Source organism: Papaver somniferum, unplaced genomic scaffold (assembly GCF_003573695.1).
Source record: "Papaver somniferum cultivar HN1 unplaced genomic scaffold, ASM357369v1 unplaced-scaffold_85, whole genome shotgun sequence".
Classification (NCBI taxonomy): Eukaryota; Viridiplantae; Streptophyta; class Magnoliopsida; order Ranunculales; family Papaveraceae; genus Papaver; species Papaver somniferum.
The window spans coordinates 714,005-738,390 of record NW_020651526.1 but is presented as its reverse complement, the minus strand read 5'-3'; the positions used below and the strand labels follow the sequence as shown (position 1 = coordinate 738,390).

Genomic DNA, 24,386 nt, shown 5'->3' with positions numbered 1-24,386 from the left:
AGGTAGGAGAAAAATGAAGGGTAAGAGGGAGATGGTTCAGGTTACAAAAATCGAAAATAGATATTTTGAGCTTTCAAAGGTTGTTGTTAAAAGAGGAGGAGTTAAATTTCAAGAAAGGAACCCTGGTCACTCGGATCTAGATATTGGACTTGAGGCTGTTGGGTGGTTAGTTCATGCTCTTGAGAGAGAGGCAAAGTGGCAAAACAACAAAAGAAATTTTTGGAGGTTTAAAAATGATATGATTGGATCTTATTAGATCGAAACTTTAATAAAGATGGAGAACATATGAAGCTTTCTCTTGTTGGGAAGGGAGTAAACCCTGCAAAAGTTTGTTTTTTTCCGGCAGTTACTAACCGACAAGGTTGGGTCTTCAAGGTAACGGTGGTGGGAAATTTAAATTTATTCAAGAAAGATGATTTCCCAGTGTTTGGAAATCGTGAAAACAACAGATGGAATCGTGCTTTAGTGTGTGACTGTGATAAACCCATTAAATGTTGGAATGAAATTGGGAATTTTCTAAACAAAGAGATTGGGATAAATGAGGTTTTTTCTCTTTCCCCCTTTTCTGAAATAAAAGCTCTGTTTTTTTGCTATTAGCATTGATTGCATCCAACATTTAATTAAGAAGAAGAGGTGGGAATTTAAGGATTTTCGCATTCAGTTCGCCCAAATGGTCTGCTGATAGCAATAGTCTGGAAATTTTTAAGATTGAAACTCCTAGTCCGGCATGGATTGCTGTAAAGGGAATTCCATTTCATATTTGGAATCGCAAGACTGTTTTTGCAATCGGTAGTCTTTGGGGTGGTTTATCCACGGTTTTTTCAGGATCAAATGATGGTAAAGATTATTATGCTGCCTATCTTCAAGTAAATGATAAGTTTGTTGCAGAAGAAGAATTTCGAAGGGTCACAGTGGATGGAAGGTCTTTCATGGTGGTGGCTCGTGAAATTAAAGTAGATGAAATCATAAATTCTTCTGTTAAATCTGTGGAGTTTGAAGGCTTTGTTGGTGATGGTGGTTCGATGGAGACGGAGACAATTTCTACGTGAACATTCCGGTGGTACAGAAAACCTATTTGGATGAGAAACACGTGGCGCCTGATCAAATCAATGTGGCGTCAACTGCTCGTTCTCGAGATGAGGAGGTTCAGGATAGCTTTGAAATTAAAAATTCAAGTTTATCCGTTAGGGGAGAAGTTGACTTTAATGACAGCGGTCTTAATGATATGGATTGGGCTTCTAAAGCCTATGACATTAACAATGAGCCTTTCACTTCTGGGCTTTTAGAACAAGGTTGTACCTGTCTCAGATACAAACTCCCTAATGTCCTGATACTCACAGACGCGGAAAGACGAGCTAGACAACTTCAGTTGGCAGCAGCTAGTAAAAAGGCAATGCTTTCTTGTCCCGTTCATTGTTCTAACGTATCATAGGATAACTTTTCTCAATCTTCTGAAGTTGGTGCAGTCGAGATGCCTTCGCGGGTTGAAGATACTCACAGTAGAGGAAATTTAAAGAATCAAAATAACATTGGTGAGAGTTCCAAATCAATTCAAGAAAAGGAGAACGTAATTGATTCAATTCAAGAAAAGGAAATTCTGTTTACTTACAGTAGGGGAAGTAAACAGAATCAAAGTAGTACTGCTAAGAGTTTTGAGTCTTTTCAAGGAGGTGGACCAATTTCTGAAGAAGAAGCCTTGCGGGTTCTAAAAACTCTTGTCAATGATTTCTGTCTGAAGGGACCTATGGTGGTTGTCTCCTTCAAGTAACCTGGGATGGAGCTTCAAAGACTTATGCAACAGGAAATCCAGGACAAGGAGATCACTCTTTCAGACATTGAAGCAGGTGAGGTCCATGATGACCTTTAAGTGTTTGTTGGTTGTTCTGTGTAGAAAATCTTATAGTTGTTAATGAAGATTAAATTAATTTCTTGGAATCTTCGTGGTCTTTGTCATTCGAATGGAAGGTCAGAACTTCATATTTTAGTTAGAAATTGGAAGCCAGATATTGCTTGTTTCCAGGAAACCAAAGTTCAAGACTGGGATAGGAGAAAAGTTAAGGAAATTTGGGGTACAAACCAGTTTGACTGGGTGGCACTTGATTCAGTAGGAAGCTCGGGGGGTATTTTAACCGTGTGGAATTCTAGGAAAGTGGAGGTGGATGACTCTCTTATTGGGGATTTTTCTTTAACTGTTAGGTGCAAAATAAAAGAGGAAATTTTTTGGTGGAATCTTACTTCCATATACTGTTCCAATATTGATTTTTTCAGTGATCAGTTTTGGATGGAAATTAGCGATGCAGGTACATTCTGGGGTGAGCCATGGTGTGTTTGTGGTGATTTTAATGTTACAAGATTCAACCATGAAAGAACCGGGAATGAAAGTACCACTCCTAATATGATTCATTGTGGTAAATTTATTGGTAGATTTTCTCTTATTCATCTTCCACTTATTGGGTCCCGTTATACATGGAGTAGAAATGATAGTATGAGTAGAATCGATAGATTTCTCATCTCAGATGAGTGGGAAGACCATTTTTTGAGGCTGAAGAAGCAACTTCTTGTGAGACCCTTCTCAGATCATTGGCCTTTATCTCTTTGCTCTGAAGGAGAAGGCTGGGGTGGTTCTCCCTTTCGCTTTGAACCCGTTTGGTTTGAAGATGCTGATGGGGAAATTGAAGCTGTGGTGGGAGTCTCGCTGTTTCTATGGAAATCCTGGTTTTTTTTTGGCCAAAAAATTGCAGTTCCTAAAGGCTAAGCTTAAGGAATGGAACAAGTCTGATTTTGGGAGTTTAGATAGGAAAATTGAGGTCAATTTAATTGAAATTCAATCTCTTGACAAAGAGGTTGAACTTAATGGTGTTAATGACATAACCACAACAAGTATCTTACCAGCCAAAGGTGAATTTCACAATCTGAGTAAAATTGAGGATTTCTGGAGGCATAGAGCTCGGATTCAGTGGAGAGATGATAATGAAAGAAATACCAATTTTTCCATAAGGTGGCTTCGGGGCATCAGCGGGCTAATTCTTTCTCTCAACTTGTTGATGGTACTAGTGAAATTGTAGATTCTGTGAAGCTAACAGTGACCTATTGGCTTCACGAAAAGTGTGTCTTTCAAGGGATTTCGCTAGAGCAATTTATTATCAGTTGGAAGGAGGTGATATTTGAACCACCATAGGTCGTGGTTGTCCCTCTCTCTTAGTTGGTGTTTTTTCTTGATATGCATGTTTGTTTTTTTCTTTTTCGGTTGAGTTGAGCTCCTTTTGTTTTGGAGTTCTTGTTTGTATAGGTAGCTTCTCTGGCTTCCTTTTTTTGTCGGTCGAGAACGTCAGGTTTCAAACTTCATGTACTCTGATTTTTCATCTATAAAATGATATATTTACCGATCAAAAATAAATAAATAAGAGCTTTATGGTCAACTAAGCTTATAATGGTTTTACAGTCCTACCACAGTATGTGAAGAGACTGCATCGCAGCTATCTTGTCCTAGTTTTTCTCTTCTCTGCTCAATGTCCACTGGATTAACTCAATTTCAAGGGTTTTGTTTAAATTTTCAGGTGTTTCACTGCTTTCTATTTAACATGAAATACAGTCCAACAAACAATATCTCATATTACTTGTAACAGTATGTAAATCCCATAAGACATTAGAGTTCACTGGCTAGCTAGGCAGATACAACAACATCTAATATGTATTGTTTGTGATATGCTAACTGTGGGCATATTTTTGTTAAAAAAAAAAATTTAAGAAAAAAAAAAGATGAAGAAAACGAAAAGCAGTATTTAAAGTTGGAAGAAGGGGAAGTTCATATGGAAGCTCAATTCATTGTACAGTTTTATGGGTAATTTGGCCAGAGCGCAATTGTATCGCTTTCAAAAGGTAGGCGATGCGAAGAATGTAGAGAAAATCACCAAAGACGTTAGCTGACCATTTTTCTGTAGGAGTCTGCCATGAATATCTGCAAATATTATTTTTACGGCATCAGATTTTATATTCAGATAGGATCCAGTTATTTAATCATCAAAATTTTGATTACCATAGGCTACATCATCAAAAGATTGTCTCCGAATAGTTCTTGCACAACATTTGAAACAAGAACTTCATGGATATTCTAAACTGTATCGTAACTGAATAATTAAAGAAAAAACAAGTGAAATGTATATGCGCAGACAACATAGATGCACATCATTCTTCCTAACGCCCCATCAGTAGGTCACTCAATGTAACATTTTTAAAGGGCTTCTCAAAAGATGTCCTGATCTGAGCTGACCGTGATAACTCCACCGATACTTCTTGCATTGTTGGACGAGTATGTGGATCACCACGTAAGCATGAGAGTGCAACCTTCACGAAGTAAATTATCTCTTTCTTCACAACATCCGTTGGTGCTTCAAGGCACTCATCTAAAATGTCTTTCAGCATTATATTTTTCCCCGGAACATTCGAAGTTGAAGACAACGATGGAAGGAGCTCAGGAGAGAGTACTGTGATAATCTCAGATGGGTGCCTACCGTGTAGTACTTCTAGCGCTAGTACTCCAAAGCTATAAACATCACACTTCTCGGTTACCTTCATTGTATAGGCCAGCTCTGTAACAACATTTATTAGACAAAGATCAGAAAAGAGATATGGATATGAAACATATCCATAAGTTCCTGCAAGTGATGTCCAATTAGATATGGATATGAAACATTCAAAATCTTACCGGATAGAAGTATTAAATTGTAATGTACGTACCTGGAGCAACATATCCATAAGTTCCTGCAAGTGATGTCCAATTAGAGGAATCTGGCTTCAAAATCCTTGCAGTACCAAAATCAGAAACACGAGCTTCATACTCGATATCCAACAAGACATTGTTGCTAGATATGTCTCTATGAACTATTGCTGGAATGCAATCATGGTGCATGTAGGCAAGTGCATCAGCTGTTCCCTTGATGAATGCTATCCGCTTTATCCAATCAAACTCTACTGCTTGTTCCCCATCGCATAATATCTTTTTCAAACTTCCCCTCTCTACAAACTCATAAACCAAAAATGAAATTTGTCGCTCTACGCTAGAGCAGAAACCAAAGAGTTTTACAATGTTCTTATGCCGGATTTCAGTTAATGCTTGAACTTCGCTCTCAAATGATTTAAGATCAACTATTTCAGAATCCTCATCTGACGAATGAAGCTTTTTCGCTGCAACAACCTGACCAGTAGATAGCTCTGCTTTGTAGACACTCCCATATCCTCCCACCCCAATGCAATATTTGGTATCAAAATTTTCCGTTGCTTCAATTATTTCTTCAAATACCAGTTTCCCATCATAATTCTGTACCGAGAATATATTTCTTCCTGCGCTTAAAACTGGGGTGGGTTGATCCTCCTGCTCGAGATTTCTTGCTCTTCGTTTTCGCAGACAAAGATAGATAGCAAGAAATGTGAATAGGAGAGACAAAGAACCAAACAGAGGAACTAAGATTATCACCCAATATCTTAGTTTGCCTTTTTTTCTTCCAGTGATGACCGAGGAGTTACATGGTTTAATACCTCCAGAGTGATTACCACATAAACCACTGTTGTTCTTCAATGCATCAAAGGGAGCGTCCTTAAAGGCCTTGATGTTCGGAATAAGACCACTTAACTCATTGTAGGAAATATCGACGGTGGTCAAGCTAACCATTCCATCAAATGAAGAAGGAATTGAACCGGAGAGTTTGTTGTGTGACAAATTTAAGCTTTCCAGTTTTATTAGTTTTCCGAAATTTGATGGTATTTCTCCACTCAACTCATTTTGACTGAGATCCATTCCGATTTGTAATGAAATCAAATTTCCAATCGTAACTGGAATAGTTCCACTCAAACGGTTTGTGGTCAAATCTAATTCCAGTAAATTTGAACATTCTCCAAGCTGTTTGGGTATCGGTCCAGTAAGCTGATTATTAGATATAGAGAGGGATTGCAAGGTGGGCAACATTCCAACTGTCAAATTACATAAAGAAGTAGGGATCGGGCCTACGAGATTGTTCGAAAACATAATTAATTCCAAAAGAGATCTCAGCCTTCCGATGTCACGAGGAATGGCACCAGATAATTGATTTTTGTGAAGGTACAAAACTCTAAGGTTGCTAAGATTGCATGTAGAAGAAGGAATTGGACCAGTGAGATAGTTTGCTGACAATTCTAAGTCTGTAATAGAACTTAGTTCTCCGATTTCTTGAGGAATGGTTCCAGAAAGTTGATTTTCATAGAGGGCTAATCTTTTTAGGTTGCTAATATTACATAAAGAAGTAGGGATTGAACCGATTAGATTGTTTGTGGACAACTGTAAGTCAGTAAGAGATCTTAACCTTCCAATATTTTGAGGAATGCTACCAGAAAGTTGATTGCGATGAAGATATAGAGTGTTTAGGTGGCTCAAATCGCATAAAGAAATAGGGATTGGACCAGAGAAATTGTTTGTTGACATTCCTAGATCTACAAGAGATTGTAGCCTCCCGATATCTTGAGGAATGGTACCAGAGATATGATTTTCAAACATTCCTAGATATCTTAGATTAGTCAAATTGCATAAAGAATCAGGAAGTGGGCCAATAAGATTGTTTTTATAAAATGCAAGTTCAGTAAGAGACGTTAGCCTCCCGATATCTTGAGGTATGTAACCAGACAATTTGTTTTCAAAAAAGATGTAAAGTATCTAGGTTGCTAAGGTTACAAATAGACGTAGGGATTTGACCAATGAGATTGTTTGCGGATAGTCCCAAGTCAATAAGAAATCTTAGGTTCCCGATTTCTTGAAGAATGTAACCCGATAATTCATTCATGTTAAGGTACAAAATATTTAAGTTGCTCAGATTATAAATAGAAGTAGGGATTGGACCAGTGAGACTATTTGCGGACAATCGCAAATCCGTAAGAGATCTTAGCTTTCCTATTTCTCGAGGTATGTAACCTGACAACTGGTTTTCATATAAGTACAAAGTACTTAGGTTGCTAAAGTTACACATAGAAGTAGGGATCGAGCCAGTGAGACTGTTTTTGAATAATTGTAAATCCGTAAGAGATCTTAGCTTTCGAATTTCTTTTGGAATTGGACCAGATAATACATTGTTAAAAAGATACAGGATGTTTAGGTGGCTCATATTACACAAAGATGTAGGGATTGGACCAACGAAATAGTTTTCAGACAAATCGAGTTGAGTAAGAGAGATCAACTTTCCGATATCGTTAGGGATGCTACCAGAAAGTTGATTTATATGAAGATACAAAATGTTTAGGTTGATAAGGTTACACAAAGATGTTGGGATTGGACCACTGAGATTGTTTGCATACAATGAAACGCCAGTAAGAAACTTTAGCTTTCCAATATTTCGAGGGATGGTACCAGAAAGTTGATTCTGAGAAAGGTATAAAGTGTGTAGGTTGATCAGGTTACATATAGAAGAAGGGATTGGACCACTAATCTGATTTTGTGAAATGTTTAAGTAATTCATATTTGTGAGGAATCCTACTTCTACTGGAATATGTCCCAAAAATTTATTCATGGAAAGATCCAAGTAGGTAAGCTTAGAAAGATTACGGATCAGAGGAGGAATGAATCCGGAGAGTTTGTTATTGCTCAAGTCAAGACTAACACAGTTGGCAAAAGATGAAAAAGCAAAACTTTGGAGCGTACCTTGTAAATTTAAACCAGTTAAATTCAATTCCGTGACACTTCCCTTATTATTGCAAGTGATTCCGTACCACTTGCATGGACTTGTTGTATTGGCAGTGCAGCTTCTCTTCCAAGAACGGAGGAAAGAACGAGTTTGGCTACCAAGGGTCGATTTCCACTTCAAAAGAGACTCTACTTCTTCTCCCACTGCATGTAAGTGTTTTGTATGATTCAAAGAAGACGATGAATCAATAGAAAGAACACCAACGTTGTATAGTGAAACCAAAAAGAATGCCACTAATACTTGTAACAGCATTTTTGGAAATTGAAAGACAGTTGCATGATGAACCAAGTCTTCATATGGGGAGTACAATATATAATAACATTTGGAGTCAAGTTTATCTTTCTAGCTATTTCACAGAAATTCACAACCTCAGAAGAAAAAAAATGTATCAAAGACCAATGATGTGACTTAGTTAACCAGTATACGTAGGAAGTGGGTAATTCGATCTTATCTTGGTTTACGGTTGCCTATACACCCGAATGTCTTGATGATATTACGAACGTCTTTAGAAAATTTTATTAACACCCCAACGATTTGTACACCGTTTGCTGGAAAATTTAGGCATGAGCAAAAAGTCCATGACCATCCAGAAATTCTCAGTCACTGAAAGAAAATGTTGAGTAGGAGTTTGAATTTTACACAATACATTGTTGTTGTTATGTGAAAGACTTAATTTGGAGTCAACTTTTACTACTGTTGCTATGTTTTCTGGCTGAGAGTGTAACTAGGATCTTATCTTATGCTTGTCGACAAGTAGGATATTTATACGGAATACAATGATGAGCATACAAAGTATTAACAAAACTTCCAGACGTCCTTGGTTTGTACGTCAGTGGTAAAAAATATGAATTAGCATGACCATTCAAAAATAAGGAAGAAGAATAAAATTAGTTTGATCAAGTCTGTTTGATAAAATGCTTTAAAGAACAAATTATCATATGCCTGAAATCTGTTTCAAGTTTTAGGAATATGAAGAAGTGTAGATTGGTGGGTTATGTTTGTATAATTTTTAGAGTAATCACCCAATACATCCAGCAATAGGTTTTTTGTTTCATTTTAAAGATGGGAAGTGTTGTGCATATTTATGCATGTAATGAACATTTTGGACTTCCTGTTTTCTAACAGGTTTGCTTGTCTGTACCAGGGGACTTTGCAAAGCATTTTCGTGGGAGTTTCTTATTTCTAGAGACCGTGTAATTATTGATTCCAGCAGGTGCAAGGTCAAACTTTTCTTTTTTCTACAAGAGTGCACTAGATGCTAGATAAATATGACAATTCAATATTGAAACTTTGTACCCTAGATTCTTGTCCAATAGTTAGAGTAGGAAGCTTATTTTTGTTGCTAGGCCCAAGCGCAATTATATCGCTTTCAAAAGCAGGAGGAAGAACACTGCAACAAAATCACCAAAGACGATAAGTTGACCCTTTTTCTGTAGGTTTCGACCTTGAATCTCTGAAAAGATTTCCGGACATCAGATTTTTTATGTACAAATGCGTTCCAGTTATTGAATCATCAAAATCTTGATTTACTTATTTCTTTTGAAGTAAATAAGAAGATTTGTTTTTGAATCTAATACTACTTTGGCACGAAATAGTTCTTATACAATATTTGAAACAAGAACTTAAAGGATTTTGATCGAAAGTAATGCAATATCCTTAGCTGAATTTTTAAAGAACAAACAAGTAACAGTTTCAAAGGATTTTGACCGAAAGACGATTTAGTCGCACATCATTCTTTCGAATCTCCCATCAGTAGGTCTCCCAATGTAACAGCTTCAAAGGGCTTCTCAAAAGAGGGCCTGATCTGAGCTGGTCGTGATAACTCCACGGATACTTCTTGCATTGTTGGCCGAGTACGTGGATCACCACGTAAGCATGAGAGACCAACTTTCATGAAGTACATTATCTCTTTCTTCATGACATCCGTTGGTGCTTCAAGGCACTCGTCTAAGATGTCTTTCAGCATTATAATTTTCACCGGAACACTGGAAGTGGAAGTTGAAGATGATGTTGGAAGGAGCTCAGGAGAGAGTAATGTGATAATCTCAGATGGGTGCCTACCGTGTAGTACTTCTAGCACAAGTACTCCAAAGCTATAAACATCACACTTCTCGGTCACCTTCATTGTATAGGCCAGCTCTGTAACAACATTATTCATTAGTAACAAAAGAAATATGAAACTTATTTACATTCAAAATGTATCAGTAAGTAATAAAACTGGCATACGAATTGTACCTGGAGCAATATATCCATATGTTCCTGCAAGTGATGTCCAATTGGATGAATCTGGCTTCAAAATCCTCGCAGTACCAAAATCAGAAACACGAACTTCATATTCGAAATCCAGCAAGACATTGTTGCTAGATATGTCCCTATGAACTACTGCTGGAATGCAATCATGGTGCATGTAAGCAAGTGCGTCAGCTGTTCCCTTGATGAATCCTATCCGCTTTATCCAATCAAACTCTACCGCTTGTTCCCCGTCGCATAAAATCCTTTTTAAACTCCCTCTCTCAACAAACTCATAAATCAAGAATGAGATATTCCGCTCTACACTGGAGCAGAAACCAAAGAGCTTTACAATGTTTTTATGCCGGATTTCGGTCAATGCTTGAACTTCCCTTTCGAAAGATTTAAGATCAATTATGTTGGGATCTTCATCTGACGAGTGAAGCTTCTTCACAGCAACAACCTGACCCGTCGATAGCTTCGCCTTGTAAACGCTCCCATATCCTCCCGCCCCAATGCAATATTTGGTATCAAAGTTTTCCGTTGCTTCAATTATTTCTTCAAACACCAGCTTCCCATCATAATTCTCTACCGAGAATATGTTTCTTCTTGTGTTTACAGTTGTTGGTTGATCTGCCTGCTCGAGATTTTTTACAACTAGTCTTTTTCGCAAGCAAAAATAGATAGCGAAAAATGTGAACAAAAGAAACTACGAACCAAACAGAGGAACTAAAATTATCACAGCAAGTCTTGGTTTGGCTTTCTTTCTTCCGATGATAACTGACGAGTTACATGGCTTAATACCTCCAGAGTGATTACCACATAAACCACTGTTGTTCTTCAATGCATGAAAGGGAGCATCCTTAAAGGCCTTGATGTTTGGAATAGGACCACTTAACTGATTGTACGAAATATCGACTGTGGTCAAGCTAAGCATTTCAACAAATGAAGGTGGGATTGAACCCGAAAGTTTGTTGTGGGACAGATTCAGTTTCTCCAGTTTGTTTAGTTTTCCGAAGTCTGACGGTATTTCTCCAGTCAACTCATTTTGACTAAGATCCAGTTTGATCTGTATTGAAATCAAGCCTCCAATCTCAAGTGGAATGCTTCCGTTCAAACTGTTTCTACTCAAATCCAGTTCGAGTAGATTTGAACATTCTCCAAGTTGTTTGGGTATTGGTCCAGTAAGCTGATTCTCAAATAGATACAGATGCTGTAACATTCCAACTGTTGAATTACATAAACAAGAAGGGATCGGACCAATGAGATTGTTTTTCTGTATTCGAAAGTCGGAAAGAGAGCCTAGCCTTGCAATGCCAAGAGGAATGGCACCAGTTAATTGATTCTTGTGAAGGTACAAAATGTTGAGTTTGCTAAGATTGCATATTGAAGAAGGGATTGGACCAGTCAGATAGTTTATCGACAATTCAATATCCATGAGAGAATTTAGTTTCCCGATTTCTTCTGGAATTGAACCGGAAAGTTGATTTTCATAAAGGTACAAGGTGTTTAGGTTTCTTAAATTACATAAAGAAGTTGGAATTGAACCGGTTAGATTGTTTGCGCTCAGTATTAACCGAGTAAGAAATCTTAACCATCCGATTTTTCGAGGAATTGGACCAGAAAGTTGATTTCCAACAAGGATCAGAGAGTTCAAGTTGCTCAAATTACCTAAAGAAATAGGGATTCGACCATGGAAACTATTTGTTGATATCTCTAATTCAGTAAGAGACTGTAGCCTTCCAATATCTGGGGGAATGATACCAGAGAAATGATTTTCGGAAATGCTCAGATTTCTTAGATTAGTCAAATTGCATAGAGAAACAAAAACTTGACCAATGAGATAATTTGTGTACAAATATAAGCTTGTAAGAGATTTTAGTCTTCCAAGTTTGAGTGGAATATTTCCGGAGAGTTTATTGTCAGAAAGATCTAAAGTGGTTAGTTGCCCAAGATTACAAATAGAAGCTGGAATTGGACCACTGAGATTGTTTATGCCCATTTGCAAGTCAACAAGAGACTTTAGCTTTCCGATTTCTAAAGGAATATTATCAGACAACTGATTTTCATAAATGTACATAGTATTTAGGTTGCTAAGGTTACATATTGATGCAGGGATCAGACCATTGAGATTATTTCTGCTCATCCCCAAGCCAACAAGAGACTTTAGTTTTCAGATTTCTAGAGGAATATAACCAGAAAACTTATTTGTATTAAGGTACAAAATATTTAGGTTGCTAAGGTTACATATAGATGCGGGTATCGGACCACTGAAATTGTTTGATCTCAAGTCCAAGGTAACAAGAGACTTTAGCTTTCCGATTTCTAAAGGAATATTATCAGACAACTTATTTTTAAAAAGGTACAAAGTATTTAGGTTGCTAAGGTTACATATAGATGCGGGAATCGGACCAATGAGATTGTTTGTGCTCAAAGCCAACTCAACAAGAGACTTTAGCTTTCCTATGTGTAGAGGAATAAAACCAGACAACTTATTTTCATCAAGGTACAATTTATTTAGGTTGCTAAAGTTATATATAGATGCTGGGACCGGACCACTGAGATTGTTTGTGCTCAACTCCAAGTTAACAAGTGACTTTAGCTTTCCAATTTCTAGAGGAATAAAACCAGACAACTTATTTTCATAAAGGTACAAAATATTTAGGTTGCTAAGGTTACATATAGAAGTAGGGATTTGACCAATGAGATTGTTTTTGGACAATTCCAAGTCAATGAGAGACTCTATCTTTCCGATTTCTAGAGGAATATAACCAGACAACATGTTTGTATGAAGGTATAAAGTATTTAGGTTGCTAAGGTTACAAAAAGAAGTAGGGATTTGACCAATGAGATAGTTTATGGAAAATGCAAGGTCAGTAAGAGATATTAACTTTCCGATATCTTCAGGAATGTAACCGGACAATTTATTTGCATCAAGATATAGAGTGGTTAGGTCGTTCAGATTGCATATAGAAGCAGGAATTGAACCAGTTATCTGATTTTGAGAAAGGTCTAACGAACTCATATTTGTGAGGAATTCAATTTCTAGTGGAATATGTCCGGAAAACTTATTCATGGATAGATCAAGGTGGATAAGTTTTGAAAGACTACCGATTTGAGAGGGAATGAATCCAGAGAGTTTGTTGTTGCTCAAGTCAAGACTAACACAGTTCGCGAAAGATGAGAAGTTAAAACTTTGAAGTGTACCTTGTATATTTGAATTAGTTAAATTCAATTCAGTGACGCTTCCCTCGTTGTTGCAAGTGATTCCGAACCACTTGCACGGACTCGTTGTATTGGCAATTGAACTTCTTTTCCAGGAGTGGAGGTAAGAATGGGGTTCGTTACAAAGGGTTGATTTCCATTTCAACAGTGACTCTACTTCTTCTTCTACTGAGTGTAACTGTTTTAAAGAGGACAATGAATCAAAAGAAAAAACACCAGCATTGTACATTGAAACCAAAGACAACGCAAATATTACTTGTAACAACATCTTTGGAAATTGAAAGACAGTTGCAAGATGAACCAAATCTTCATATGAAGGGGTACAATATATAATAACATTGTTGTTGTTTTTTCTTTTTTGAAAAACTTCATTTGGAGTCAGCTTTATCCGTCTAGCTATTTTACAGAAATTCACAACCTCAGGAAAAAAAAAATGTATCAAGAGATGAAGCTTCTCTGCCCAACAGTAGAAACGACAAACGCAATCAAGCACAGAAGATGAGACTTAGTTAAGCCAGTATACGTAGGAAATGTCTCGTGGTTGAGGGTAGTTCGATCTTATCTATGTTTATGGTTGTCCACACACACAAATGTCTTGATGATTTAGAAAACTCTTACTAGGACTGTCTCAATTTGTACATTGTCTGCTGTAAAATTAAGGCATGAGCATGAGTACATGACCATCCAGAAATTCTGTGGAACACTAGATGACCGGTGCCAATTTTTTCATCATATAGTGCCCACAGACTAAAAACCTTGGCTCCCCACAACTGTCGACATGGTTCAAGGGGTTTTCTCATATACAGCAAAATATTATTGTTGCTTTGTGAAAGACTTCATTTGGAGTCAACTTCAAACTTCCATCAAGAATACTACAATTAATATGTCTTGTGGCCGAGTGTAACTAGGATCTTATCATAACTGACGCTTGTCCACAAGCAGGATATTTATACAGTGATTAGCATACTCTACAAAAATCTCAACAAAACATTTTCAAGACTTTCCTCCTTTCCCGGTTTTTACGTTGGTTGAAAAAGACATGCCCATTGAAAAATCCTAAATCACTAAATTGAAGAATTAAATTTTTGCATAGGAGCTTGATACTACTAACCTAGACAAGATCACTTGTGCATCACCTCTCCAATCTGATTATTGTAAATGACTTACAGTTTACGTTGCGAAAAAGTAGATGCAAATGACTTACAGTTTACATTGCCAAAAAGAAGATGCGAAAACTGTAATGCGAAAACTGGAATTTCTCATGTTACCAATGCAAACCCATAATGAGCGTTGGTTAGTCATATAACATAATGTTGGAAATTCCTATTGGTTTGAATATGAAATTGGGTACAGGAACTATTAAGTGTCAAGGGCAACCTTGCCAAGAGGTGACTGTTAAATTTGGGTTCAAATTGTAACTGTCAAAAGCAGTTCCAACCAGCACAGTTGGGTCTTTTCTGAAAAGGTTTTTCCATGGCTTCTCTTAAATATAGCCCACGCTTTTATTAACCACAGCTCATTTGACTTTCGTTGATATAGTTTTATTAAAATTTGAAGTTTGACCTTTTTTATTATTATTCAAATCAGTGAATAAGTGAGTTAGCGAGTCAATGAATCATTAGAAACGTATATAAAATAAACATTTTAGGGTTTTCTTTTTCTTTTCGGTTTTTCTTTCTCTTTCGTATTAGAGTTTATATACATGAGAAAAAAAAATTAACCTTAGAATCTAGTTGTTAATAGATACAAAGTTCATAAAATTAATATTTAATATTTGTTATTGAAATGGAAGAAAATTCATCAAGTTCTCTGACACCATCTAAAACCCTAGAAAAATCAATTGAAAACTTACCGGAAGATCATGTTGGTACCAACAATTCTATTAATACCTTGATTTCTTATAATGAGGAAATACTAAAAATATTTTATCTTATTATTAAATTACATGTTGTATTTGTAACGGAAAATGGGTCATTTGTCCAAATATTTTTAAATCACGGTTCAAATGGACGAGTAAAAAACAGTTTGGGTGAAATGGACAAAAAAAATTAGCAAGGATGAAACTGGATTCATCCTAGCTTAAATTTAAAAAATAGCAAGGATGAAACTGGATACATCTTGTGTAAATTAAAAATAAGAAAAAATATTTGAAAATGGGCATGATGAAACTGTTTACATCCTGCCTATTTTTACATTTTTGTCCATTTAAACAGTATCAAAATCTAACTGTCCTTTTCACCCAGAAATTGTTGATTTTGGTCTTTTTAACCAATTTTGTGTATTTTAATTATTGATTGTACTATTTTATTATGATTATATCTTGATTTATGTAATTAAATCATGCATATACTATACATAATGAAAATGATGTACCAAACCATGAACAACAATTAATAAGATCGGAGCCAACATCAATCCGACCTCTTGACACGGGTTTTGTCGATTTAACAAATGCTTTTCCAACTGATCAGGTATGGAATTTTTCATATTCATTTATGTAAAAAATATAGTTATTTGATAGTTAGTATAATTAATTTTAAATATTTATTGGCCATTTATTGTAGTTATTTGAAAATCGTCAAGACATGATTAATTGGTGCCAATCAGTCGGAAAGAAGAATCATACAATTGTGATTATTAGAAAATCACAGCAAAAACCGAACGGCAAAGGGTCTTCACCATTTTCGCATGCGAAAGGCTCGGGTTGCATGCATAGGAAATACAAAACAATTCCAAAGTGATCGATTAAAACAAGAAAAAAAAAAGAAGAGTTGCGGGATCAAAAAAATGTGGATGTCCTTTTGAATTGAAAGGTACTTATGTGGATGGAGTTATATGGATTGTGCGTGTGAAAAATGTAACACATAATCATCTGGTATATGACAACCTTACTGGTCATCCTTACCCAGGGAGGTTGACACCAAAAGAGACGAATCTTTGTATTGCATTGTCACTAAGTGGAAGAACCCCCGCTCAAATATTAAATCACTTGAAGAAATTAAATTCTGATAATTTGTTCGACAGTGACAACTATCTACAATTGTATGGTGAAATTCCGACTTAAACAATTAGCAGGAAAAACAAGAATGCAAAAGCTTTTGGAGTTATACAACGAGCCGAGGAATCCCTCATTAACATAAAAATGATAAGAAATAAATATGGGTTTGATAGCTGTGCCCAAAGGTCTAAACCAAACAGGGCAGAAATCACGTTTTCAGGACTTGAATACGTCGTCAGAAAATTTTAGATTTCACAATCTTTACTCAAAAAATCATACAAAAATCATTGTGTGATGGAATTCAACAAATTTGGTCTTGTTGCAAAGCTAAGAAACTCCTCTTTAACATAAAAATTATATCGCAAAGGAATGAGTTTTATAGATATGTCATAATCATCTCGACAAACAGGGCAGAAATCACGTTTTCAGGACTTGAATACGTCGTCAGAAAATTTTATATTTCACAATCTTTACTCAAAAAATCATACAAAAATCATTGTGTGATGGAATTCAACAAATTTGGTCTTGTTGCAAATCTAAGAAACTCCTCTTTAACATAAAAATTATATTGCAAAGGAATGAGTTTTATAGATATGTCAGAATCATCTCGACAAATAGGGCAGAAATCACGTTTTCAGGACTTGAATACGTCGTCAGAAAATTTTAGATTTCACAATCTTTACTCAAAAAATCATACAAAAATCATTGTGTGATGGAATTCAACAAATTTGGTCTTGTTGAAAAGCTAAGAAACTCCTCTTTAACATAAAAATTATATTACAAAGGAATGAGTTTTATAGATATGTCAGAATCATCTCGACAAACAGGGCAGAAATCACGTTTTCAGGACTTGAATACGTCGTCAGAAAATTTTTAGATTTCACGGTCTTTACTCAAAAAATCATACAAAAATCATTGTGTGATGGAATTCAACAAATTTGGTCTTGTTGCAAAGCTAAGAAACTCCTATTTAACATAAAAATTATATCACAAAGGAATGAGTTTTATAGGTATGTCAGAATCGTCTCGACAAACAGGGCAGGAACATGTTTTTCAGAAAAATCTATACGAAAAACACTATTAGGGTTTTGACCGAGAGAGAGAATACGCACAAAAATAACTATACACAATCAAAATAAACAATCATGGAGATCAAAGATATGAAAAACAATCAAAATAGTATACAAATCAAACTATAAACAATCATGGAGATCAAAGAAGAAAAAAAAACATACCTGGAAAAAACGTTTCCTCTTCTTTCTCCTATGGTTTTCTACGCACCAAACTCCTTCCCAAATCTCTACTCTTTTGAGAGATTTGTTGTGAGACCAAAATACACTAAAAACTCCTTCGAACTCCCTAAAGCAACCAACTCCCTAGTATTGTAGGTTTTATGACTAACAGGGAGTTCAAGAGCTTTTTTTAAACTCCCCAACGACTAACAGGTGTTTTCTAGGGAGTTTAGGAGACTCCTCTAAACTCCCCCACGACTAACGGGGATTTGGAGAGACTCCCTCAAACTCCCCCACGACTAACAGGAGAAAACACAAATACATTAAAATCTCTCGAACTCTCCCACGACTAACCCCCTGTAAGGCTTTCACAATCCAATTCCAGAATTCCATGAGCTAATAAAAGTTATTACAATCGTGATTGAATGAGAATTTGTTGTAATTGTCAACGATTTCTTCTTAAATCGATGAATGGGTACTTCTTAGTAATGTGGAATTGTAGTTCTATAAGTTTGATTTCATCAATTTCAATCTTTAGGGATTTCCGATATAATTAGGGTTCATATATAAAATTGGGGATTTTGAATTGATTTATAGAGATTTTCAGGATTTCTCCATCAAGTAAACCTGAACTAGATAATGTTGTGTAGGTATAACAGTGAAATAATGGACTCGTTGCAACAACGGTTTGCTGGGGAAGACGATGAAGAAGATGGGTGCGAGTGGTTTGCACATGTGATGGAAGGGTGTGGATGTCTATTTTTTGCACGTGTCATCTCACATGTGTACATAATCGACTAATTAACGGTTTCACATGGAAATTTGTATGGCGGGGGCATATTACCGAGAATTGGAAATTTGGGGCATATTCCGAAGTTTTCCAATTTTCATGGAACTAATTCTTAAAAAATATATTGGTTTGCTAATGCCTCAGAACTATCATCTGCCTGAAATTTGATTGTAGTTTTAGGATTACAAAGAAGTTTAGGCAGTAAACTTTTCTTCCATTTTAAAGATGGCAAGTGTTGTGCATATCTGTGCATGTTAGGAACATTTTGGACTTCCCGTGTTCTAATAGGTTTGCTTGTCTGTACCAGGGGACTTGGCATAGCATTTGCGCGGGAGTTTCTTCTTTCTAGAGAATGTGTTGTCATTGCTTCCAGCAGGTGCCTATTCAACCTTTTCTTTTTTTTATACAAGAGTGAATAGATGCTAGAATAGATAAATATTCCAATTCAATATGAAGCTTTGAAGTTTGAACCCTAGATTCTTGTCCAATAGCTAGAGTTAGTGATTCTTCGGAATTCTGTGCAGTTTGACTTGCATTTACATGGCCGATATGTGGTATCTATTCATATATACCAACCATGGTAGTGGATTTGGGTATCAATGGAGACCCAGAATTTGTGTTTAAAGCATATATGTCTACCTCAAAAGGAGGATGATCCACATGAATGCTAGAAAAATGTGAGTGACAATTGGTAATCTGCGATTTTCAGGCTTCAATGGAACCTGCTGTATATTCAATGTTAATTGTGTAACATTGATCGAATATGGATCGTCTAAAATTGTCTCCCTTACTTTGTCCGTTCTTCATTATCAAATATGGATATTGTGATTTCTTATTGTTATTTTTTTTTTTCCAGGTATCACTTGTGTTGGTTTGTAAACGTGTCTGTATATAAATAGAGGGAAAAGAACAAAACAAATTCTACACCCCATAAGCCATTCCAGTTCTAAAAGCTAAGCCATGGCATCTCTCATTGTTTTCATCGGTTTTATTTTGCTTTCCGCATTTGTCAGTGCCGGTGGAGTAACTAATGGTTGGTACTTTTTTTCTTCTAGTTCTATACGTTGATTCTTACAAATTTACATATTTTTTATTATTTGGATTCTTTATATATTAAGACATGTATTTGAGACCGTTTAGGAAAGTGTCTCAAATCGTCTCTCTAACTCGGTAGAATCCGAGACTGATATGGTATATTCCATATTTAGACTAGTTATCTCGGTTTAGAGTTAGAGTCGTATAAAAAAAGAAGTAAACTTGTTTAGGAATTTTGATACGTGTATAAATACTTTGTAACCGATTTGGTTTAGAGATATCAATAATATATCAATTCTTGACATTATATTCTGTTTATTATTTTGGTTCAACAGTCGACAATTTTTCTACTACAGTTGGATTGTGTATTAACTTATACCCGAGTTTTAAGAATATTTTATACTTACGTGAATGTAGATGTATCCCGGCCACATGATTGTCAAGTGCTGAATCTAAAATGCAAGGATACGCAGGAGTGTGTGTTGCTCCATGCCGGGATCAATATTCTGCACCTGGTAGCTGTTTTCATTTACCACCAGAACTTGGAGGACTGCGTCATTGCTCCTGCGAAATTAGTTCTGCGAAGTTGAAAAACTAGTTCGAGTTGGAGGAATATGTTTAATTTGCGAAATTTATCTGTGAGGATTCATCACAAGCATACAAGAAGCTACCCGACTACTGCGGTTGGTCTTAACTCTGGCTCTTTACTAACATTTCTACTCAGTTTTTCGCTGTCTTTTAACATCATTACATTAAGTGGTTAACTAGTATTTTGTACATGATATAACAAGCTGCTTCCATTCAGAGCTCAAATGATAAAATTTTAACATGACATAGGAATTTGAATATGATTTGGTTACACCAGCATTCTTACGCCAATCAGTAGGTTGGCAAAACTAAATTTAGAAGAACAGAAAGTTCATACGGAAGCTCAATTCCTTGTCTAGTTTTATTGGTAATTTATCCAGAGGGAAATAATATCCCTTCCGAAGAAGATAGGAGGAAGACTGTAGAGAAAATTACAAAAGATGTGAAATCAATATTTTTGCCATGAATCTTTGAAAAGATTTCAGGGCATCAGATGTTGTGTACAGATGGGATTCAGTTAGTGAATCATCAATATTTTGATTGCCATAGGTCGACTTGTATAGGTACAGCCGTCCAGATCATATAGTAAGTACAAGATGAAATTTTGAATGTATTACTAATTTGGCTTGGAATAGTTCTTATACACTGTATGAAACAACAACTTGATGGAACTTAATGGTTTTGACCGAAATAAATAAAAGGTTCTTAGTTGCACTTAATGGTCATGGAAGAAATTCTTAGAATTCCCCCATCAGTAGGTCACCCAATGTAACAGTTTCAAAGGGCTTCCCAAAGGATGGCCTGTTCAGAGCTGATCGTGATAACTCCACCGATACTTCTTGCATTGTTGGACGATTATGTGGATCACCATGTAAGCATGAGAGTCCAACCTTCACAAAGTACATTATCTCTTTCTTCACAACATCCATTGGTTCTCCAAGGCACTCGTCTAAGATGTCTTTCAGCATTATAATTTTCACCGAAACATTGGAAGTCGAAGTTGAAGACGATGTTGGAAGCAGCTCAGGAGAGAGTAATGTGATAATCTCAGATGGGTGCCTACCGTGTAGTACTTCTAACATGAGTACTCCAAAACTATAAACATCACATTTCTCGGTTACCTTCATTGTATAGGCCAGTTCTGCAACAACATTAATCATTAGTAACAAAAAAAGTTAAAGAGAAAGGGATGTGAAAATTTAGCAGATAGCAATAAGTATTGAACTTGACATTACAATAAATTGTAGTACGTACCTGGAGCAACATATCCGTATGTTCCTGCAAGTGATGTCCAATTGGATGAATCTGGCTTCAAAATCCTAGCTGTACCAAAATCAGAAACATGCGCTTCATATTCCAAATCCAACAAGACATTGTTGCTAGATATGTCCCTATGAACAATTGCTGGAATGCAATCATGGTGCATGTAAGCAAGCGCGTCAGCTGTTCCCTTGATGAATCTTAGCCTCTTTATCCAATCGAACTCTACCGCCTGTTCCGCATCGCATAAATTTTTTTTCAAACTCCCCCTCTCTACAAACTCATAAATCAAGAACGAGATTTGTCGCTCTATGCTAGAGTAGAAACCAAAGAGCTTTACAATGTTTTTATGCCGGATTTCAATCAATTCTTGAACTTCGCTTTCAAAAGATTTAAGATCAAGTGTTTCAGAATCTTCATCTGACGAGTGAAGCTTCTTCACAGAAACAACCTGACCTGTCGATAGCTTCGCCTTGTAGACGCTCCCATATCCTCCCGCTCCAATGCAATATTTGGTATCAAAGTTTTCCGTTGCTTCAATTATTTCTTCAAACACCAGCTTCCCATCATAATTCTCTATCGAGAATATGTTTCTTCTTGTGTTTACAGTTGTTGGTTGATCTGCCTGCTCGAGATTTTTTACAACTAGTCTTTTTCGCAAGCAAAAATAGATAGCAAAAAATGTGAACAAAAGAAACAACGAACCAAACAGAGGAACTAAAATTATCACAGCAAGTCTTGGTTTGGCTTTCTTTCTTCCGATGATAACTGACGAGTTACATGGCTTAATACCTCCAGAGTGATTACCACATAAACCACTGTTGTTCTTCAATGCATGAAAGGGAGCATCCTTGATGTTTGGAATAGGACCACTTAACTGATTGTACGAAATATCGACAGTGGTCAAGCTAAGCATTTCAACAAATGAAGGTGGGATTGAACCCGAAAGTTTGTTGTGGGACAAATTTAATTGAATCAGTTTGTTTAGTTTTCCGAAGTCTGATGGTATTTCTCCAGTCAACTCATTTTGACTAAGATCCAGTTTGATTTGTATTGAAATCAAGCCTCCAATCTCAAGTGGAATGCTTCCATTCAAATTGTTTGTACTCAAATCCAGTTCGAGTAGATTTGAACATTCTCCAAGTTGTTTGGGTATTGGTCCGGAAAGCTGATTATTATATAGATTGAGTTTTTGTAACATTCCAACTGTCGAATTACATAAATAAGCAGGGATCTGACCAACAAGATTGTTTTCCTGTATTCGAAAGTCAGAAAGGGAGCTTAGCCTTGCAATATCAACAGGAATAATGCCAGACAATTGATTTTCCTCGAGATACAAAGTGTTGAGTTTGCTAAGATTGCATATAGAAGAAGGGATTGGACCAGCCAGATAGTTTGTCGACAATTCAAGGTCCATGAGAGAATTTAGTTTCCTGATTTCTTTAGGAATTGAACCGGAAAGTTGATTTTCAAAAAGGTACAAGGTGTCTAGGTTGCTTAAATTACATAAAGAAGTAGGAATTGAACCATTGATATTGTTTGTAGACAACTCTAAGTCAGTAAGAGATCTTAGCATTCCTATTTCCCGAGGAATTGGACCAGAGAGTTGATTTTCAAAAAGACTCAAGAGTGTTTAAGTTGCTTAAGTTACATAAAGAAATAGGGATTGGACCAGAGAATTTGTTTCCTGATAGTGCTAAATGAGTAAGAGAATGTAGCCATCCGATATCTTGAGGAATGATACCAGAGAGATGGTTTTCAAAAATACTGAGATTTCTTAGATTGTTCAAATTGCATATAGAAACAGGAAGTGGGCCATTGAGATTGTTTTTGTACAACTGAATGTTAGTAAGAGATCTTAGCCTTCCAATCTCTAGTGGAATATTACCCGATAGTTTATTTTCAGAAAGATCCAAAACTTTTAGGTTGCTAAGGTTACATATTGAAGAAGGAATTAGACCCGTGAGATTGTTTATTGTCAACTGAATGTTAGTAAGATATCTTAGCCTTCCTATTTCATGAGGAATGATACCAGACAGGTAGTTATCATAAAAATATACTTAGAATATATAGGTTAGTAAGGTTTCCTATAGAAGTAGGGATTTGACCAATGAGATCGTTAGAGTACAAAACAAATTCAATAAGAGATGTCAGTCCTCCGACTTCTTGAGGAATGGTGCAAAAGAAGGGACTTGGTAAATTTCAAGAGAATAAGTTTATCTTCCCCAATTTGTACGTCGAAGGTGATTGGACATTATCTCGGTTCATGTGTGTCCACACAAAGATAACACTTCCCACCCAATCTGTACGTCGTTGGCTGGAAATTAAGGCATGAGCATGACCATTCAAAAAGATAAAAATAAAATCAATCACATCAGTTGTAGGGTTAACTAGGCCATATTCAGAGAAATTGTTGAACAAATATTTGATACTCACTCCAACTTTTAACAATTAAAAACATTTGTACAACAACGTGTTTGATACTCACCATGTTAATTTGATTAATAATCTATACAGGATTTCTTAAGATTTCACCTGATAATCATCACGTTTTTCCTATTTACCACTCATCTTAGAGTTTCTAAAACTATTTTACTCCCTCCGTTCTTTTCTAATAGGCCAGTTTTGTTTTTAACGAAATTTAAGGAAATTAAGAGAAGTAATGATTGAAAGTGGTCCTCATGGCACTTGTCAATAAAAGAAGTAAAGTGAAGTGGTCCACATGATACTTGTCATCAAAAGAAGTTAAGAGAAAAGTGGTCCTAAAAAATAAAATAACATTTGACTTTCCCAATTAGGAAACTGACCTATTTTTTTGAAACTTTTATTTATAGAAACTGGCCTATTAAAAAAGAACGGAGGGAGTAGTTTTTAATTCTACTTTTTCTATTAACCATCTATTAAAAGTCAAACATAGTATCTACCAATTACGAGGCTTATGTTTTACAATTTCAAACCTTGCACTGCCTCATAGCCGTTAGATATTCTAAAATTCGTGATTGAGATTTGGTTAACTTATTTGAAAAATTCGTAGACCCATAAAAAAAACTCAATCAAGCAATTATATCATATTTATACAACGTGCATATAAGTGCAATTAAAAATGAAAAATCCACATTAACATCAATAAGATTCTACAATTAGATACTTCACGGATCCATTTATAAACCACAAATAAGATTGAAATTTTTTCCCACTTGGTATTCATCAAGGATAAGTAGGATTGATTTCCTTTCAAGAAAAAAATAAGGGTTCATGAAGATTGGCATGTGATTTAATGGAAGTCGAGAACCATGTGACTTTGGTTGTGGTTAGTGAAAAATTCA

The 24,386-nt window shown here is 36.0% G+C and overlaps 7 protein-coding genes across 7 annotated transcripts; all 7 read right to left on the bottom strand.

The window, feature by feature from the left end:
- Positions 1-4,017: 4,017 nt before the first annotated feature.
- Positions 4,018-6,547, bottom strand: LOC113345997 (probable leucine-rich repeat receptor-like protein kinase At1g35710). Its single transcript, XM_026589619.1, has 2 exons — positions 4,738-6,547; positions 4,018-4,589 (listed from the first exon to the last, which is right to left on the bottom strand). Exons 1-2 carry the CDS (start codon positions 6,524-6,526, stop codon positions 4,195-4,197), a joined length of 2,184 nt encoding a protein of 727 aa, XP_026445404.1. The 5' UTR covers positions 6,527-6,547; the 3' UTR covers positions 4,018-4,194.
- Positions 6,548-6,662: 115 nt separating this feature from the next.
- On the bottom strand, positions 6,663-7,955 carry LOC113346010 (probable leucine-rich repeat receptor-like protein kinase At1g35710). The gene has a single exon (XM_026589630.1). The coding sequence runs from the start codon at positions 7,953-7,955 to the stop codon at positions 6,663-6,665; it is 1,293 nt and encodes a 430-aa protein (XP_026445415.1).
- Positions 7,956-9,266: 1,311 nt separating this feature from the next.
- Positions 9,267-12,103, bottom strand: LOC113346018 (probable leucine-rich repeat receptor-like protein kinase At1g35710). The gene is made up of 2 exons (XM_026589635.1): positions 9,939-12,103; positions 9,267-9,842 (listed from the first exon to the last, which is right to left on the bottom strand). Exon 1 carries the CDS (start codon positions 12,076-12,078, stop codon positions 10,642-10,644), a length of 1,437 nt encoding a protein of 478 aa, XP_026445420.1. The 5' UTR covers positions 12,079-12,103; the 3' UTR covers positions 9,267-9,842; positions 9,939-10,641.
- On the bottom strand, positions 9,433-10,433 carry LOC113346009 (MDIS1-interacting receptor like kinase 2-like). The gene is made up of 3 exons (XM_026589629.1): positions 10,396-10,433; positions 9,939-10,258; positions 9,433-9,842 (listed from the first exon to the last, which is right to left on the bottom strand). The coding sequence occupies exons 1-3, from the start codon at positions 10,431-10,433 to the stop codon at positions 9,433-9,435; spliced, it is 768 nt and encodes a 255-aa protein (XP_026445414.1).
- LOC113346017 (probable leucine-rich repeat receptor-like protein kinase At1g35710) lies at positions 11,996-13,830 on the bottom strand. The gene has a single exon (XM_026589634.1). It carries the CDS (start codon positions 13,423-13,425, stop codon positions 12,106-12,108), a length of 1,320 nt encoding a protein of 439 aa, XP_026445419.1. The 5' UTR covers positions 13,426-13,830; the 3' UTR covers positions 11,996-12,105.
- A 6,707-nt stretch (positions 13,831-20,537) lies between these two features.
- On the bottom strand, positions 20,538-21,304 carry LOC113346008 (MDIS1-interacting receptor like kinase 2-like). Its single transcript, XM_026589628.1, has 2 exons — positions 21,055-21,304; positions 20,538-20,941 (listed from the first exon to the last, which is right to left on the bottom strand). Exons 1-2 carry the CDS (start codon positions 21,224-21,226, stop codon positions 20,538-20,540), a joined length of 576 nt encoding a protein of 191 aa, XP_026445413.1. The 5' UTR covers positions 21,227-21,304.
- Positions 21,305-21,318: 14 nt separating this feature from the next.
- Positions 21,319-22,636, bottom strand: LOC113346007 (MDIS1-interacting receptor like kinase 2-like). The gene is made up of 2 exons (XM_026589627.1): positions 21,437-22,636; positions 21,319-21,333 (listed from the first exon to the last, which is right to left on the bottom strand). Exons 1-2 carry the CDS (start codon positions 22,634-22,636, stop codon positions 21,319-21,321), a joined length of 1,215 nt encoding a protein of 404 aa, XP_026445412.1.
- Between the last annotated feature and the right edge of the window lie 1,750 nt (positions 22,637-24,386).